Below are 18,850 nucleotides of genomic sequence, written 5' to 3'. Positions count from 1 at the left end.
TACCTAAATATCAGCTGTTATTGTCACTGATGTTATGATGCCCTGACCAAGCAGATTAGACAAATAGAGTGCAATACGAATGTCACAGACACTATGTCACAGATTTAACAAGTTGCTGTAACTTTACTCTTGTTTTTCTTGGCACAAACAACCTGATGTCCAAAATTCAAACGCATTTTAACAGATTAAATGAAATGCTTCTTGTAATACATAGTTTTATGCATTTATCCATCAATATTTAACCTACATACATTTCACTACACAGCAAAATTGAACATTATTATTTACAAGTCGTATTATTTAATAATGACCAAAATGAATTTTGAACAATCCAATGACTTAAACCCACATTAAACATGATAAAATAAAATCTCTCTCTCTCTCTCTCTCTCTCTCTCTCTATATATATATATATATATGTGTGTGTGTGTGTGTGTGTGTGTGTGTGTGTATTTAGTGAAATAGGAAATTATAAATATGCTATAATAGATCCACTTTGGTTGCACAAACATGTGCCATTCCAGCCTTTCAATAAAATGTCATTGTGTTATGACCTGCAGTTTTTCACAATCCTGTCAGTTTGATCCTGAAACTGTTGACTCTCCAAACAGCAATTCAACATTTGTTTAAGTTTCTTACACACAGTCTTTCAAAATCATCGCATGGAAAATAAAAGTGTGTCAAAATTGAATTAATCAAATTAAAATCCATATGATAATGATACCTTTGAAAAAAAACCAAGTATTTATTTTCAGGTACTCTTTATTAGGCTCATGTAAAGATTTGTGCCCTGCCAGCAAGAGACGCCATGAATAAATAAATATAAACCAGTCTCAAAATATAGTGCACACATTTTCATATGATATTTGTCATGTTTATTTACAGAGCACATTTAAAAAACTTCAAACATTGACCGAAATGGTTTACAAAGAGTTTGAATAAAACACAGGGATGATCAAATAAAATCAATGTCATATATAAGAAAATATAATCAAATTAATAAAAGCATTAATAACACAAACAGCATTGCACAAACAACAAAATAAAATGCAAACAAATAAAAACCAGGTGTGCTCAGGCATGTCTTTATGGCAAAAGACAAGAGATGGGTGAAAATAATTCAAACAAGTAAGGCATATTTTGCTTAGGCCCGTTTGATTATGATTCGGAATTAGAAATCAGAATCAGAAATACTTAATTGATGCCTGGGGGGATATTGTGGTAAATAATAGTCTCTCTGATGTAAAACATAAAGAATTACAGAGGTAGAAGTAAAGTACAAGAATGAAGTATGTAAAAATCTAAAATACAAATAGAAAAATAGCCAATATGCTACAATGTTAACACTATTATGTAAAATATTTAAAAATATAAACATGTATAATATGCTAAGTATATAAAGTGTGTGTGTAAAACAATATAAAACTATACGTCTTATGCTACACTGCAATGTTTTATATTATGTAGAGTCAGATATAAAAGATGTATATGATGCTGCAATGTACAACACAGTGTATATATAATTGGAAATACAACTAAATATAATATATGCAATACTGAAATGAGTGTATCAGTCAATAATGTGTGACATCAGGTAAAACACATCCATTGAAGACAACATTGCAACAAGGAAACAGACTGCAAAAGAACAGGGAAAGCATGGCAGAAAATTTAGACAAACATGTTTTAATAAACAGCTATAGGTTACATAAATGATTTCATGAATTAATGACTGAACTGATAAATGGATTTAATTATTTAGAAAATAATCAAAAAATGATTGTCCCATTTTACCTTACCAGCTGTGCCATTTTACCTGAATATGCCATTGGACTGAGGTCTGGCTTCTTGATAGGGGTCGACAGATTATCGGCCTGGCCAATTAATGGGACCAATATTTGGCATTTTGCCAATTATCTTTATCATTTGCTATAGGCATTTAAACAAAGTGTTGGAGTATGTTATATTACAAATTCTAAATACTGACAGAAAATACTTCATTACTATTGTAAATGCATATCAGTTCCAAATGTCTGTTATTTGTGTCTACAAGTAATCTATATCGGCCCTGAAGAAATAAATTCTTCCTTCACATGGCCTTTTTATCTAACCTTAGCAATAAATCCCTTTTCTGTAGAAAGCCCTTTAGGAAAACTTCCTCCAATAATTCACATGACACCACAATAATAATAATAATAATAATAATAATAATAATAATAATAATAATAATAATAATAATAATAATAATAACTTTATTATTTATATAGCACCTTTTAAAAACAGAGTTTACAAAGTGCTTTGTTAAACAAAGCAAAGCAGATATGGGATACACCAGCCGTGATGCAACAACAACAAAAAAAAAGCCAAACAGTCCTATTGAACAGAAGCTAAAGGAAACTAGGGTAGAGTTAGGACAAAAAAAACTACAACAAAAAACGGGACAAATAACGTACGATGCAGATGCATAATGTCAGTATAAAATAATTCAAATAAATAGACCTGCACCTACACAGAAACCTGCCAGCATTTACTGCAGGTTCTGTTTGACCTCTCCTAGAATTCTAAGTCTTTATTTATGTTTTAAGTGAAATGAAATACACTTTTTGTTTCATGACAACGTTTTGGTATACATTTGGTTAATGATAGCCTCGTGTGCGCGAAATTGATGAAGCTTGGCCCATGTCAGCCACCGTACAAGAGTGATCACAGTACTAGTTGACAGCTGTGATTCTGTCAGTGTAAACTTCTGCTTCCTGCTTGAAAAATGTCCCACTTTCTTCTGATTTTGTCGTCCATAATCGTGGTCTGCAGGGCCGCCGTGTGTCCGTGTGAGAGTCCGGAGCTCTGCCAACAGATCCGCGACGAGAGAGACTTTGAGGTAGTTAAATCAGCTGGTTGAAAACACGACATGGTGTTGCTGAACCTCCACCTGCAGCAGACATTCACATTTAACCCTTAGCCTGTTGTCTATATTCTACCTTCACAGTATGGTCCGGGTTACATCAACCCGCTTTAAGAAATGTCTTTGCCAGATTTTCAGCCGCATTTAAAATGTAAATAGCTTATCTGAAATTATTAAATGGGTGATTTATCCGTAATTTATGTTTCAGAGAGCAGAATGAATTTATTTTTAATGATTCATTTATGGAGAAGAATATGTCCTACTTTGCTTTACACGTGATCTGCCAAACCGTGAATGACAAGAACCTTTCTGTCTGTAACTTTTAGGATTAATGTATAACCACTTACAACCTTTACAACGACCAATCACTGTCCTCACTGGATCAGGGTTAACCCAAATCACTGTCTGCTAGATCATATAAGGACAGATCAACGACCTCTTGGCACTTACGACTTCTTCCCCTAAAAAACAAAACAAACCAACAAAAACCTAATAGTGATGATAATAATGCTTATTTGTGTTATATTTTCTGACATTGCAGGTGCTTGTGTTTGCAGGTACAGATCTTGTGAAAGTATCACCGTCTGACCTCTTTTTTTATGTGCATCATATATGATCACGCTTTTGCTGTTTTAGTCTTTTACTATTTTTAAATTTGCCCATGACACTTCAAAGACCAGCAGGTGCTTGTCTCAGAGGGGACCTTTGCAAAATGCAGGAGGTCAAGATCCCCCTTTAAATGTCTCACTACTAAGCAGTGAAAATATACACACATATGCATGTGAAGTTTCATGGTTTCAAAATTCCTTAAAAGCACCATTTTCTTTAAATTGGCTGCCACCACTGGTGGTGGATTTAAATCCATTTCATTAGGTATGGGTCAAATTTGACCTGAACAGCCTCAGTGTGACAAAAAAAGTACCATCTGTGCAAAAATAAGATTTTTCATTATTTTAATTTTTAAGCATTTTTTGTAAAAGTCATCAAATTGCAGGCTAAAAGAAAGACATTTTAGTTTTTTTTTTATTTATTTGTTTTTTACTGCTGTCAAATATCAAAATAGTTTAAATTTGATTGAACAACATATGAGGGCTAAATCTGCTATTTATCACATTACAGCTATGCTAATTTACAATAAGTAAATTACAGATTAGCAGCGTAAATGGAAAGATGGTCAAAATAAGATGATACTTGACAGTTGAGTTTCTAGATTAGTATCAGAAAATGTGGAATTACTGTCATTAAAACTCCATTAAACACGCTGCATTCTTGTACATTGATAACCATGTAAAATTTAAATTATTTTTCAAATGTTAAGTCACCTTGCAAAGTTTCATAAATTTTTTGGCATTATCTTTTATACTGTAGCCTACAATGTCTTATGCTAGTTACGGCAGACTGAAAGAGTAAAAATAAAGCATTTTGCTGTTTAGATAAATGGAATAAAATGTTTCTGCTGCCTGCTGTTAGGTATTTTACAATTACATCACAAACCTCTTACATATGGCTCTTGACTATAATAAAATTTAATAACAGGATCTGCGGTTAGTGAGCATAAACTGGTACCTTCACTTATAAAACCTTGAATTTATCACAGCCTATGCATACAGTATTGAACCAAATAGAAAAATCTAAAATGTGAGAGTTGTTGTTACTGGAGGAACTGACAGAATAAAGAATCTATCCATGAACCAACAGATGACTTTAAAAGTTACAGGAAAAAGTAGATACACAGTTCACTGTAATATTTACTGAACTGCATGGCAATAAGTAATATTTACTGAGCTTTTCCACTGTTGTTTTTGTTTTAAGTTTCAAATTGGGACTACAGTTCCTCTTTATGCATGCAGTGTGTGTTTGTTTAAAGGTCGTGTGATATTTGAGAAGGTTCCCCTTTTTTGGGAACATTTGGCCTCTTGGACTTCTGTGAGGTGACTCAGGTTTCTTCAAAACTCACATATCTGAGTGCTAATGTAACGGCCCCGTTTGTGGCTGTGCATTCATCAGTGTTTAATATCTTATAGCTGACAAATACTTCGAACAGACCCCTCTTACAGGAGACTATCTCACTACATAAACCAAAGTAAAACTAATAACATTAATAACAGCTGCATTCCAGTTAGGTCCCTGATTTCATCCTTTTGCTCACTTTTATGACTTACTGTCCTGATTGGAGCAGAAGGATCAGTATCAGGTCTGATCAACGCATTTTTTAATTGATTGGTTATATTGAACATGTAGCCTGCCCAATCCTGTTGTTTATCCTTTGTTTGTTTATGTCCGCCATCACACAGGTGTCGTAAACGGAGAGCGCGATTTGTGGCAGATATTCAGGTTTTATTGTAATGCTGCTTCTGCATTTACTTTAAATGCCAAGTCTACTTCACTTGCTTTTGCCCAGGCATTTTCTTTACGCTGCTATTTTTCCAGAAATGTTATAGTATTGATTGTATTTACATTCTATAAATGTTTCCAAATGCTGGGTTAGCTGAATGTGTATTTGTAGTTATCAAAGAAGAACAGGATGTCAGAGTTATATTGATTAGAAATCAATCATACTGACCTAGTTGAAATGAAAGGGGTGTGATTAGATGTAAAAACAGCTAATTTATTTGCCTGCTGTCAGATTTCAAACATGCTACATTAAAAATGATCAGAGAATCAATCAAAGGCTGATTCAATAATCAGCTGATCATTATAGAAATTATATAGAAATTGCTTGCATTTTTCTTTTCATACTTTCAGGCCTTGTCAGACTATAAGACTTCACTTTTGGCTGTTGTGGACATTTTGTATCTTGGGCAATTTATAGGCTAGACTAAACTATTAAATGACCCATTATCTATTCATTTCTAATAAAAAAAAGTTAATTCTGTCACAGTCTTAAGCCATGATTTGTTTTTAATGGTTTGGAGTTCAGGTTACAGTTTATTGTAGACAGAGAGAAGTGACACTGACTAGTAATACACGGACTCTTAGATGTTTATGTTCGGGTATTCATGAGATAGAGTGAGTGTGAATGGAGTATGAATAGGAGCAGTAGATCTCACAGTCCTGTGCCGCTGTGACCTCTTGTGTTTTTTTCCAGGTGTTTGTGTTTGACGTGGGTGGAAAGATATGGAAGTCCTACAACTGGAGTATGGTGACCACAGTGGCAACGTTTGGAAAATATGATGCAGAGCTCATGTGTTACGCTCACTCCAAAGGAGCACGAGTTGTACTTAAAGGTAGAGTAAATTTCTCACCTCATCGGTATGAATTGCAGCAGTTTTATTAAGGTCAAAGGCCAAAGTTACAGCATTTACATGATGTACTTTTTACTTTTTGTTGTAAATGCTTGGTTATATTTTAAGCGAATGATTTTGAAGCACATAGTCAGAGGATAAATATTTTTTAATTGTTCATTGTGATTTTTGATAAGTGGCACTATAATGTATGAATGTATTCAATGACATTATCTATGCAAAAAACCAAGAACAAAACAAGAAAACAGAGCAGAATGTAGCTTTGATAAAAAAAAAACCAAACTCATACAAGGATAAAAAAACAAAAAACAACCCAGAAATATAACATAACTAAATGAGAAGACAAGATCAACAAAAAAAATCAATGGGTTATGTATTTGTTAAAAAAGAAAACTACTTTTGACTTTTAATTGTTTGTTTGCATGTGCATCTTTCATAATAATAATAATCAGCATCAAAGTAATTTAACCTATTTTTCCCCTTTAAATAGCATTTTTAAACACATTCTGTCAAAAAGTGCTTTACATATAGCATAAAATACTTGCATACAAGTTCAAGAATACACAGAATGAGGCATTCGGCGGGTAAGATAGCAAAAGCGATACAGCCGCCTTTAGTCTTACATAGTACGCAGGAATACAGTGGCTTTGAATGGGCATAGGTCAGTAGTTTTGTTTAGGCATTCTGAGATGGTTTTAAAGATGACAGACCAAAATCTTTGAAAGAGGTTCTTCTTTTTTTTGAATGAATTTAATGTTTTAATCAAGTTTAGCACCTGTTTTCCTCCTGTCAACAGTTCATCATCCTCATAATCATGTCAGTTTCTCTTTTCTTGTTGGAAAAGGTGATGTTCCCCTCTCCTACATTGTGGACCAACACAACAGGACAGAATGGATAACAGAGAAGGTCAACTTGGCCAAGAATCAATTTATGGATGGGATCAACATCGACATTGAACAAGCAGTGGATCAGGGCTCGCCCGAGTATCACGCTTTGACAGACCTGGTCAAAGAGACCACTGAGGCCTTCCACAGGGAGATCCCAGGTTCCCAGGTAAACACGCTTTGACAATAACAACATGCAGCTTGTCTCAGCCTTATGCTTTTTCTTTTTCCTAAATGAATCCTGGAAATGCCTCAAATCCTTCCATCAACCAAAATAGGAATTACCCAGAAAAAAATGACTGAACGAGAGGCTGTCAGCCTTCCTTGAATTTTCTGTGTTTTATTTATCCTATCTCGATCTCAAGGTCTCATTTGATGTTGCCTGGTCACCTAATTGTATTGACAAGCGCTGCTATGATTACGTGACCATCGCTGAATCCTGCGACCTGCTGTTTGTGATGTCCTACGATGAACAGAGCCAGATCATGGGGGACTGTATCGCAATGGCGAATGCCCCACTTTCTCAAACACTGAATGGTTTGTTGTCCAGTTGTTAAGTGATGAATTCAAATAAATCAACTTGTCACTGCGAAACGTATCATCACCAAGTAAAATGCCTGTTATCTTTCTCTAAGGTTATGATCAGTTTTTGAGTCTGAAGATTGATCCAAAGAAGCTGGTGATGGGAGTGCCGTGGTATGGCTATGACTACCCATGCCTAAACTTTTCCCAGGTCAGTTATGCTTATATACAAGATGTACAGTTAAAGCACTGGTTATAGAGGTTATTTTTTGGTATATTTTTTTTGCCATGGTCTTTAAAGGATGATTACAACTGACTTTGGTGATCCTCCAAATTTGAACAAGTATGCTGATCCTTTACCTTTTCATCTAGCGCCATCTTATGGTCAAAAATTCAATCTGCCCTGTACTTACTGAAACATTCATCTGCCTCATGTTAGTCTTGTCATAGTGGCAACTGCTGCTGTGACTAACATTAAATGATATAATAATGCTGCTCAATAGTTCCCCAAAAATGCCCTTTTTAACCACTGTTAATGTAATGTACAGTGCTCAGTAAATTCCTTCAGCTGAGACAAATGGCTGAGATTTATTTAGTTAGTTTCCTTATTTAGTATTGAAAGATAGAGATCGTGTTGCTACTTTCATGGGATTTAATGACATAAGAAAAAAAAGACCCCAGCCTCATGGTTTAAAGCATTGTGTAAAGCACGTTAGATTGCCTGTGTGTGTTAAATACAGACACAAAAATATATACAGGTGAAGATGCATCTCTTTTCCCTATGAATCATGATCTTTTTTTTCACTAGAAAACAATGTTGAAAACAAGGCATGCTACTGCTATCATTATTTATACTTATTATATTATATATATTATATCCTTTGATGTCTTTTTTCCAAAACCAGGAGGGAGTATGTTCTCTAATCGAGGTTCCTTTCCGCGGAGCCCCCTGCAGTGATGCAGCTGGAAAACAGAAACCATACAAGTGGATCATGAAGCAGGTTAACAGCTCATTGTCTGGCAGGCTCTGGGACGACAAGCAGAAAGCTCCTTACTTCAATTACCAGGTATGCTGTTTTTATTATAGTTCAAGTCCTGAGTCAACTGTTGTTGGGTAAGATGTTTTAGTTCTTAGCAACGTTGGCCCCTCTGTCAAGTATTTGATTTTCTAACTAGTTTGAGCTTGAATGACTTCACCTTTTTCACTAAATTAAAATCTGACATACAATACAATGACTTTTTTTTATTATGTTTGTATGACATTATCAAGGCAAATGCTATTTTGAGTTTACAATGAAAACTATGACATACCACCATATAACCATTTTTAGGACAGTTGAATGACATACTGTACTATTACTTTTTGCTGTTACGATTTTTTGACAACTTCTGTATGACAAACTGTACCAGAACTTTTTAATGATAAACTATGCTGTGACTTTAAGTGTGATATTTTTATGACACACTATACTGTTAATTTTTTAATGACCTTTTTTATGACATATTGCACTCAGTTCAGTTTCAGTTTACTGTCAATCAAACATGTTAAAAACATGAAGGAACGAAATTTGTTGCCCAGGTCCAGCAGCATACAGAATAAATAATATCAGCTGAAATAGACCTTATAAATAAATCGTAATAAATAATCTAAAAAAAACTATAATAAATAAAACACAGTTTAAAAGAAACCAAGCAGCAGTGAAGTAAAAGTGCAGAGGACAGACTTGAGGTCAGGCAGTTCATAAGCCTCACAGCCTCTGGGAAGAAGCTGCACTTTAGCCTCGCTGGTCTTGCTTTGAGGTTGCGTGGCCTTCTGCCTAGGGGGAGGGCCGTGGACAGTTGGTGTGCTGGGCGGGTGGGGTCCTTCGTGATACATGAAGCTCTGCTTCTGCACCTGCTGATATAAATGTCCTCCAAAGAAGGGAGGCCACTGTTGGTTATTTTTGAGCAGATATTACGACTCATTGCAGTGTCTTCCTGTCAGCCGCAGAGCAGTTCCCAAACCAGGCAGTGATGAGGATGTCAGTATGCTGTCCAACCCACACCGTTAAAGGAAGTCAGGACAGCAGTCCTGAGGCCAGCCTGCTTCAGCCTCCTCAAAAAGTACAGGCATTGGTGGGCCTTTCTTATAATGCTGACTGTGTTGGTGGCCCACGAGCAGGTTGTTGGAGATGTGCAGGCCCAGATATTTAAAGGTGGACACCATCTCCACAGCTTTTCCTCCAATGAAGAGGGGAGAGGGGGTGTGGCCTCTCCTCCTAATGTCCACAACCATCTCCTTAGTCTTCCCCACACTGATGCAGAGATTGTTTGCTCTGCACCAGTCCACAAGTTCTTCCTCCTCCTTCCTGTACACAGACTCGTCGTTGTTGGAGATCAGTCCAACCACAGCTGTGTCGTCTAAGTTCCCTATATGATTGCTTGGGTATCTTGCAGAGCAATCATGTGTGAGAAGCGTGTACAGCAGGGGGCTTAGGACACATCCCAGTGGGGAGCCGGTGTTGAGTGTGATGGTGGAAGATGAGAAACCATGGATCTTAACAGACTTAGGCCTGTTTGGCAGGAGATCCAGGATCCAGTTGCATAGAGATGGTTTTAATCCCAGCAGCAGCAGTTTGTTGACTAAAGTCTGCAGAATGATGGTGTTAAAGGCAGAGCGTAAATTCAGGAAGAGTAGCCTGACATAGAAATCACTACTCTTTAGATGGGTGAGAGCAGAATAGACAGCTGACACTGCATCAGACACAGACCGGTTCTTCCTGTAAGCATACTGATGGGGGTCCACGTTGATGTTGATGGTGCCCTTTATGTGGGCCAAAACCAGCCGTTCAAAGCATTTCATGACTATTGGGGTTAGGGCCACTTGATGATAGTCGTTCATGCTTTTCACTGCTGAGTTTTTAGGCAACGAAATGATTGTGGACATCTTGAGACAAACAAGCACCACAGCTTGGGAGAGGGAGATGTTAAAGATGTCCATCAACCCCTCTGTGAGCTCCCGAGCACAGTCTCTCAGAACCTGTCCCATGATGTTGTCCGGGCCTGCTGCTTTGCGGGGTTTGATCCTATGCAGTGTCTTCCTCACATCCACAGCTGACACACTAAAGGGCAGCTCACCTGGTGGGAGTATGAGTCTGGTGCTGTGGGAGGAGCTGGATGACTTGACGCGAGCATAGAAGGTGTTCAGAGCATCAGGAAGAGATGTGTCCTGAGGGCATTCAGCATCCCTCCCTTTGTAGTCTGTGATGCTCTTTGTGCCCCTCCACATGCTCCGGGGGTCGTTGGTGAAAAAATGACCCTGTATACTAAGGGCATAAGTAGCCTTTGCCCTTTTGATGCCAGCCTTCAGCTACCTCCTTGCTGATCTCAGTGCCACTGCATCTATTAATCTAGTATTGGCATTTTTATGATATACAACACTTTGAACATTTTTTAAAAAAGTTTTATTATATACTACAGTGTAATTTTTTAAATAATATGCTTATGCTATTCTAAATGTTGTCCTTTATATTAATATGATGTAAAATGATAATATGGATTTTTAAATTATTATTTTTTGACATAAGACACAATGATTTTTTTCATGATATTTTTATGGCATACTATAAAATGATTTTCAGTGACATTTTTATGACGCACTACATCAGGACTTTTTTGAGATTTTGATATACCATACTAGGACTTTTTCATAAGATTTTTGTGGCATACTACACCGACTATTTTTAATGAAAACAACTTTCTGTAATTAAGCTCTTATGACACTTATACTTTATGACATATTATATATATGTTTTGGCATGGTTGGCTTCAGTCTGATGGCAAGTTGGATCACCAATTTCATTATTTGTGCTCAAATTTTTTTTCAAGCTGTATATTAAAAACTTAAAACAAAATGAACATAACAAGGAAAGTATGCATGAACAAGCAGTATATATTTACAAAATAGTAGTACATCATGAGCAAAGTTTGCAAAATTCAGTGCTGCACTTAATTTTTCTTGTCTTTGAGAAAAATTTCACCTCCTTGCTTAGTTGAGAAAAAGTAAATGTATTGGGTTGCATGTTAACATTTTTTTTCTTTTTAGATATTAGTTCTTTGGTTAGTTAGCTAACAAGTGACATTCTTTGCCTTTCCCCACTGCAGAAATTTAAACCTGCAATCCCTTTTACTGGCATTTAAAGGAAAAACAACACTGTCGACATGTACATATGTCCAAACATCTGTACGTCCATACGTCATAGCTCGCTGTAGCTGATTTGGTTCAACAAAACCATGTGCACGGGTTGTTTTATTTGGAAAATTGACAGGATTCACTGCTGTTGTTTCTCTGGCTTCCTGCATGACTTGCTTTGCAGCTTGAAGCAGCAAGCTTCGCCGTCATTGAGGCTTCAGTCTGTGATTGCCACACTAAAACAGTGGATAAAGTGTTTTGAGGCAACTTTAGTATGGCAAAGGAATGACCTGATGACTGTCTGATTGGCTTGCCTAATATTCTTACCCTGAACCTAACCAACTATTAACCATTCCTGCCTCAGCCCCCTGACCGTAGTTGGTGAGAACAGGGGAGATTTGTTTACCTCCGGGACCCAAGTGACTTTGGGATTAACTCCCTTCACTTTGACCAGCAGCTGGAAACCAAAACAAGGGAGCTCCACTTTGTCTTGAGACGCAGCAGCATTATTAACTGAAAACTGTGACTTACATTGCACATCAGACTCATCAGACTGAACTACTACCTGTATGAATGCGGAGTTGGTCATTCTGTCAAGTAAAATATCTATCACAGTGGACTACAACTTATATAAATGTGAAGTAGGTCATTCTGTCAGGTACAAATCTATATCAGAATGGACGATTACCTGTATAAATGTTGCTAAATGTGGAGAGGGTCATTCTTTAAGGTACAAACATCTATCGCAATTTACTACTACCTGTGTAAATGTGGAATCTGTAAAAACATTGTATACTGTGATTTCTTTTTGTAAATTTGGACAACATACAGGACGACAAATTTTTTTCATGATTTTGGATGAAATACTCTATGACGGGTTTTCTTTTCATGATCTTGGTGTCATATTGTATAATGACGTTTTTTTGTGATTTTGGACAACATACTATACTATAAAATATTTTTATGATCTTTGATGATATATGATGTTTGCATGGCATTATTCTATACTGTGACGTTTCTGCGTGATTTTTCACGACATGCTATACTAAGAAGTTTTTCATATTTTCTGACGAGATCCTATAGTTTGACATTTGTCATAATTTTTGACAGTATACTGTACAACCTGTTAATGTGGAGTAGGTCATTTTGGCAGTTACAGATTATTAGAATGGACTACTACCTGTATAAATGTAGTTAAATGTAGTGTAGGTCATCTATCACAATGGACAATTACAGGTATAAATGTGGAATGTGTGTTTTTAACAACATTGTATACTGTGATTTATTTTCGTAATTTTGGAAGATATACAATAGTATGAAACTTTTTCATGATTTTTAATGACATTTTTTGGGATTGTGGGTGATTTTTGACAAAATATTATAGCATGACATTTTTGTGCCATTTATACTATAACAACATACTATACTACAAAGTTTTATGGTAATTTTTTATTACATAATATACTATAATGTGTATAATATACTATTTTGTGCCATTTTAGATCATGTTTGATGACATAGTATGCTATGACATTTTTTTTGACATTATTTTGACATTTTTGAAGACATGCTATACCAGGACATTTTTGTGCCATACTATACTATAGTTTGTCGTTTTTGGGTCATTTTTGACGACAAGCTATAGTATGTCGTTTTCACATAATCTTTGAGTAAATACAATAATATGACATTTTAGTGCGATTTTGGGTCATTTTTGATGACATACTATATTATGGCGTTTTCAGTCATTTTTTCCACATGCTAAAATAGAATTGTTTTGGGACAGTGTCTCGACATGTTATTTTATGTGGTTTTCAGCTGTTTTCAGCTGTTTTTGGGAAATGTATTTTTTTTGGCATTTTTCGCCAAACTATATCTTTGATTTTTCTGTATTTTTTTTAATGATATAATATTATGATGTTTTTGGATGATTTTGAAACATTCTATGCTATAGTGTGTCTTGTCATGCTATTTTATGCAGTTTTCAGCTGTTTTGGGGAAATGTCATTTTTTGACATTTTTGGCCATGCTATAGCCTTTCTTTTTGGATCATTTTTGCAACATCTAAGCGATGAGATGTCTCCTATGAAAGAAATTTATTCCAAAAATGTGAGAATTGCTAATTCTCTGAAGAAAATATGGCTGCAGTGTGATTAATCAAAGTCCTTTAATACATGGGCTCACGTAGAGAAGGCACACAATAGTTTTCAGTTGACAATGCGGCTTGAACTGACTTCTATTCCTGGTGATCTTCCATCACCACCACAAGGAACAAGATCTTGCTATAGCCTTGCCTTTTATGTGATTTTTTCAACATGCCATATTATGTTTTTTTTGTCCGTTTTCCCGACATTCTATGCTATAGCGTGTCTCAGCACACTATTTAATGCAGTTTTCAACTGTTTTCAGCTGTTTTTGGGACATGTCAATTTTTGACATTTTTGCCATACTATAGCCTTGCCTTTTAATTCATTTTTTCAACATGCCATATTATGGTGTTTTTGGCCGTCTTTGCAACATTCTATGCTGTAGCGTGTCTCAGCGCGCTATTTAATGCAGTTTTCAACTGTTTTCAGCTGTTTTTTGAACATGTCAATTTTTGACATTTTTGCCATACTATAGCCTTGCTTTTTGTGTCATTTTTTCAACGTGCCATATTATGGTGTTTTTGGCCGTCTTTGCAACATTCTATGCTGTAGCGTGTCTCAATGCGCTATTTAATGCAGTTTTCAACTGTTTTTAGCTTTTTTTGGGACATGTCAATTTTTGACATTTTGCCATACTATAGCCTTGCTCTTTGGGTCATTTTTTCAACATGCCATATTATGGTGTTTTTGTCCATTTTTGCGTCATTCTATGCTATAGCGTGTCTCAGCACGCTATTTAATGCAGTTTTCAACTGTTTTCAGCTGTTTTTTGAACATGTCAATTTTTGACATTTTTGCCATACTATAGCCTTGCTTTTTGTGTCATTTTTTCAACGTGCCATATGATGGTGTTTTTGGCCGTCTTTGCGTCATTCTATGCTATAGCGTGTCTCAGCACGCTATTTAATGCAGTTTTCAACTGTTTTCAGCTGTTTTGGGAACATGTCAATTTTTGACATTTCATATTTTGGTGTTTTTGGCCATTTTTGCAACATTGTATGCTATAGCGTGTCTCAGTGCGCCATTTAATACGGTTTTCAATTGTTTTTAGCTTTTTTTGGGACATGTCAATTTTTGACATTTTGCCATACTATAGCCTTGCTTTTTGGATCATTTTTTCAACGTGCCATATTATGGTGTTTTTGTCCGTTTTTGCAACATTGTATGCTATAGCGTGTCTCAGCACGCTATTTAATGCAGTTTTCAACTGTTTTCAGCTGTTTTTTGAACATGTCAATTTTTGACATTTTTGCCATACTATAGCCTTGCCTTTTAATTCATTTTTTCAACATGCCATATTATGGTGTTTTTGGCCGTCTTTGCAACATTCTATGCTGTAGCGTGTCTCAATGCGTTATTTAATGCAGTTTTCAACTGTATTCAGCTATTTTTGGGACATGTCAATTTTTGACATTTTGCCATACTATAGCCTTGCTCTTTGGGTAATTTTTTCAACATGCCATATTATGGTGTTTTTGTCTGTTTTTGCGTCATTCTATGCTATAGTTTGTCTTAGTGCGCCATTTAATACGGTTTTCAATTGTTTTCAGCTATTTTTGGGACATGTCAATTTTTTACATTTTTGCCATACTATAGCCTTGCTCTTTGGGTCATTTTTTCAACATGCCATATTTTGGTGTTTTTGGCTGTCTTTGCAACATTCTATGCTATAGTGTGTCCCAGTGCGCCATTTAATACGGTTTTCAATTGTTTTCAGCTATTTTTGGGACATGTCAATTTTTGACATTTTTGCCATGCTATAGCCTTGCTTTTTGGGTCATTTTTTCAAGATGCCATATTATGGTGTTTTTGTCCATTTTTGCGTCATTCTATGCTATAGCGTGTCTCAGCACGCTATTTAATGCAGTTTTCAACTGTTTTCAGCTGTTTTTGGGACATGTCAATTTTTGACATTTTTGCCATACTATAGCCTTGCCTTTTAATTCATTTTTTCAACATGCCATAATATGGTGTTTTTAGCCATTTTTGCAGCAGTCTATGCTGTATCTTGTCTCAATGCGCTATTTAATGGAGTTTTCAACTGTTTTTAGCTTTTTTTGGAACATGTCAATTTTTGACATTTTTGCCATACTATAGCCTTGCTTTTTGTGTGATTTTTTCAACATGCCATATTATGGTGTTTTTGTCCTTTATTGCAACATTCTATGCTATAGCGTGTCTCAGCGCGCTATTTAATGCAGTTTTCAACTGTTTTCAGCTGTTTTTGGAACATGTCAATTTTTGACATTTTTGCCATACTATAGCCTTGCCTTTTAGGTCATTTTTTCTACATGCCATATTATGGTGTTTTTGGCCGTCTTTGCAACATTCTATGCTGTATCTTGTCTCAATGCGCTATTTAATGGAGTTTTCAACTGTTTTTAGCTTTTTTTGGGACATGTCAATTTTTGACATTTTGCCATACTATAGCCTTGCTTTTTGTGTCATTTTTTCAACATGCCATATTATGGTGTTTTTGGCCGTCTTTGCAACATTCTATGCTGTAGCGTGTCTCAATGCGCTATTTAATGCAGTTTTCAACTGTTTTTAGCTTTTTTTGGGACATGTCAATTTTTGACATTTTGCCATACTATAGCCTTGCTCTTTGGGTCATTTTTTCAACGTGCCATATTATGGTGTTTTTGGCCGTCTTTGTAACATTCTATGCTGTAGCGTGTCTCAATGCGCTATTTAATGCAGTTTTCAACTGTTTTCAGCTATTTTTGGGACATGTCAATTTTTGACATTTTGCCATACTATAGCCTTGCTCTTTGGGTCATTTTTTCAACATGCCATATTATGGTGTTTTTGTAAGTTTTTGCGTCATTCTATGCTATAGCGTGTCTCAGCACGCTATTTAATGCAGTTTTCAACTGTTTTCAGCTGTTTTTGGAACATGTCAATTTTTGTCATTTTTGCCATACTATAGCCTTGCCTTTTAGGTCATTTTTTCTACATGCCATATTATGGTGTTTTTGGCCGTCTTTGCAACATTCTATGCTGTATCTTGTCTCAATGCGCTATTTAATGGAGTTTTCAACTGTTTTTAGCTTTTTTTGGGACATGTCAATTTTTGACATTTTGCCATACTATAGCCTTGCTTTTTGGGTCATTTTTTCAACATGCCATATTATGGTGTTTTTGGCCGTCTTTGCAACATTCTATGCTGTAGCGTGTCTCAATGCGCTATTTAATGCAGTTTTCAACTGTTTTTAGCTTTTTTTGGGACATGTCAATTTTTGACATTTTGCCATACTATAGCCTTGCTTTTTGGGTCATTTTTTCAACGTGCCATATTATGGTGTTTTTGGCCGTCTTTGTAACATTCTATGCTGTAGCGTGTCTCAATGCGCTATTTAATGCAGTTTTCAACTGTTTTCAGCTATTTTTGGGACATGTCAATTTTTGACATTTTGCCATACTATAGCCTTGCTCTTTGGGTCATTTTTTCAACATGCCATATTATGGTGTTTTTGTAAGTTTTTGCGTCATTCTATGCTATAGCGTGTCTCAGCACGCTATTTAATGCAGTTTTCAACTGTTTTCAGCTGTTTTTGGAACATGTCAATTTTTGTCATTTTTGCCATACTATAGCCTTGCCTTTTAGGTCATTTTTTCTACATGCCATATTATGGTGTTTTTGGCCGTCTTTGCAACATTCTATGCTGTATCTTGTCTCAATGCGCTATTTAATGGAGTTTTCAACTGTTTTTAGCTTTTTTTGGGACATGTCAATTTTTGACATTTTGCCATACTATAGCCTTGCTCTTTGGGTCATTTTTTCAACATGCCATATTATGGTGTTTTTGTAAGTTTTTGCGTCATTCTATGCTATAGCGTGTCTCAGTGCGCTATTTAATGCAGTTTTCAACTGTTTTCAGCTGTTTTTGGAACATGTCAATTTTTGACATTTTTGCCATACTATAGCCTTGCCTTTTAGGTCATTTTTTCAACATGCCATATTATGGTGTTTTTGGCCGTCTTTGCAACATTCTATGCTGTAGCGTGTCTCCATGCGCTATTTAATGCAGTTTTCAATTGTTTTTAGCTTTTTTTGGGACATGTCAATTTTTGACATTTTGCCATACTATAGCCTTGCTTTTGTGTCATTTTTTCAACATGCCATATTATGGTGTTTTTGTCCGTTTTTAGGTCATTCTATGCTATAGCGTGTTTCAGCACGCTATTTAATGCAGTTTTCAACTGTTTTCAGGTGTTTTTGGAACATGTCAATTTTTGACATTTTTGCCATACTATAGCCTTGCCTTTTAGGTCATTTTTTCAACATGCCATATTATGGTGTTTTTGGCCATTTTTGCGTCATTCTATGCTATAGCGTGTCTCAGCACGCTATTTAATGCAGTTTTCAACTGTTTTCAGCTGTTTTGGGAACATGTCAATTTTTGACATTTTTGCCAGATTATAGCCTTGCTTTTTGGGTCATTTTTTCAACATGCCATATTATGGTGTTTTTGGCCGTTTTTGCAACATTGTATGCTATAGCGTGTCTCAGCGCGCTTAATGCAGTTTTCAACTGTTTTCAGCTGTTTTTGGAACATGTCATTTTTTGACATTTTTTCCATACTATAGCCTTGCTTTTTGTGTCATGTTTTCAACATGCCATATTTTGGTGTTTTTGACTGTCTTTGCAAAATTCTATGCTATAGCGTGTCTCAGCGCACTATTTAATGCAGTTTTCAACTGTTTTCAGCTGTTTTTGGAATATGTCAATTTTTGACATTTTTGCCATACTATAGCCTTGCCTTTTAATTCATTTTTTCAACATGCCATATTATGGTGTTTTTGTCCGTTTTTGCGTCATTCTATGCTATAGCGTGTTTCAGCTCGCTATTTAATGCGGTTTTCAATTGTTTTCAGCTGTTTTTGGGACATGTCAATTTTTGACATTTTTGCCATACTATAGCCTTGCCTTTTAGGTCATTTTTTCAATATGCCATATTATGGTGTTTTTGGCCGTC

The 18,850-nt window shown here is 35.8% G+C and overlaps 1 protein-coding gene across 2 annotated transcripts in view; it reads left to right on the top strand.

Moving 5' to 3' along the window:
• The first annotated feature begins 2,692 nt into the window (after nt 1-2,692).
• ctbs (chitobiase, di-N-acetyl-) overlaps nt 2,693-18,850 on the top strand; it is a 43,666-nt gene continuing 27,508 nt past the window's right edge. Inside the window, exons 1-7 of one of the 2 annotated variants that reach the window (XM_042481872.2) lie at nt 2,693-2,878; nt 5,991-6,129; nt 6,992-7,200; nt 7,397-7,568; nt 7,667-7,764; nt 8,459-8,620; nt 9,538-12,990. In XM_042481872.2, the coding sequence (XP_042337806.1) occupies nt 2,765-2,878; nt 5,991-6,129; nt 6,992-7,200; nt 7,397-7,568; nt 7,667-7,764; nt 8,459-8,620; nt 9,538-9,567 (924 nt within the window). In that variant the 5' untranslated portion in view covers nt 2,693-2,764 and the 3' untranslated portion in view covers nt 9,568-12,990. Of the gene's footprint in view, nt 2,879-5,990; nt 6,130-6,991; nt 7,201-7,396; nt 7,569-7,666; nt 7,765-8,458; nt 8,621-9,537; nt 12,991-18,850 lie in introns of those variants that run through there. The other variant, XM_088077713.1, reaches the window with a different exon arrangement.

Source organism: Plectropomus leopardus, chromosome 5, assembly GCF_026936395.1.
Source record: "Plectropomus leopardus strain MGB_pleo_1.0 chromosome 5, ASM2693639v1, whole genome shotgun sequence".
NCBI lineage: Eukaryota > Metazoa > Chordata > Actinopteri > Perciformes > Serranidae > Plectropomus > Plectropomus leopardus.
The sequence above is the reverse complement of the archived record's forward strand: the minus strand, read 5'-3'. Positions and strand labels throughout refer to the sequence as shown.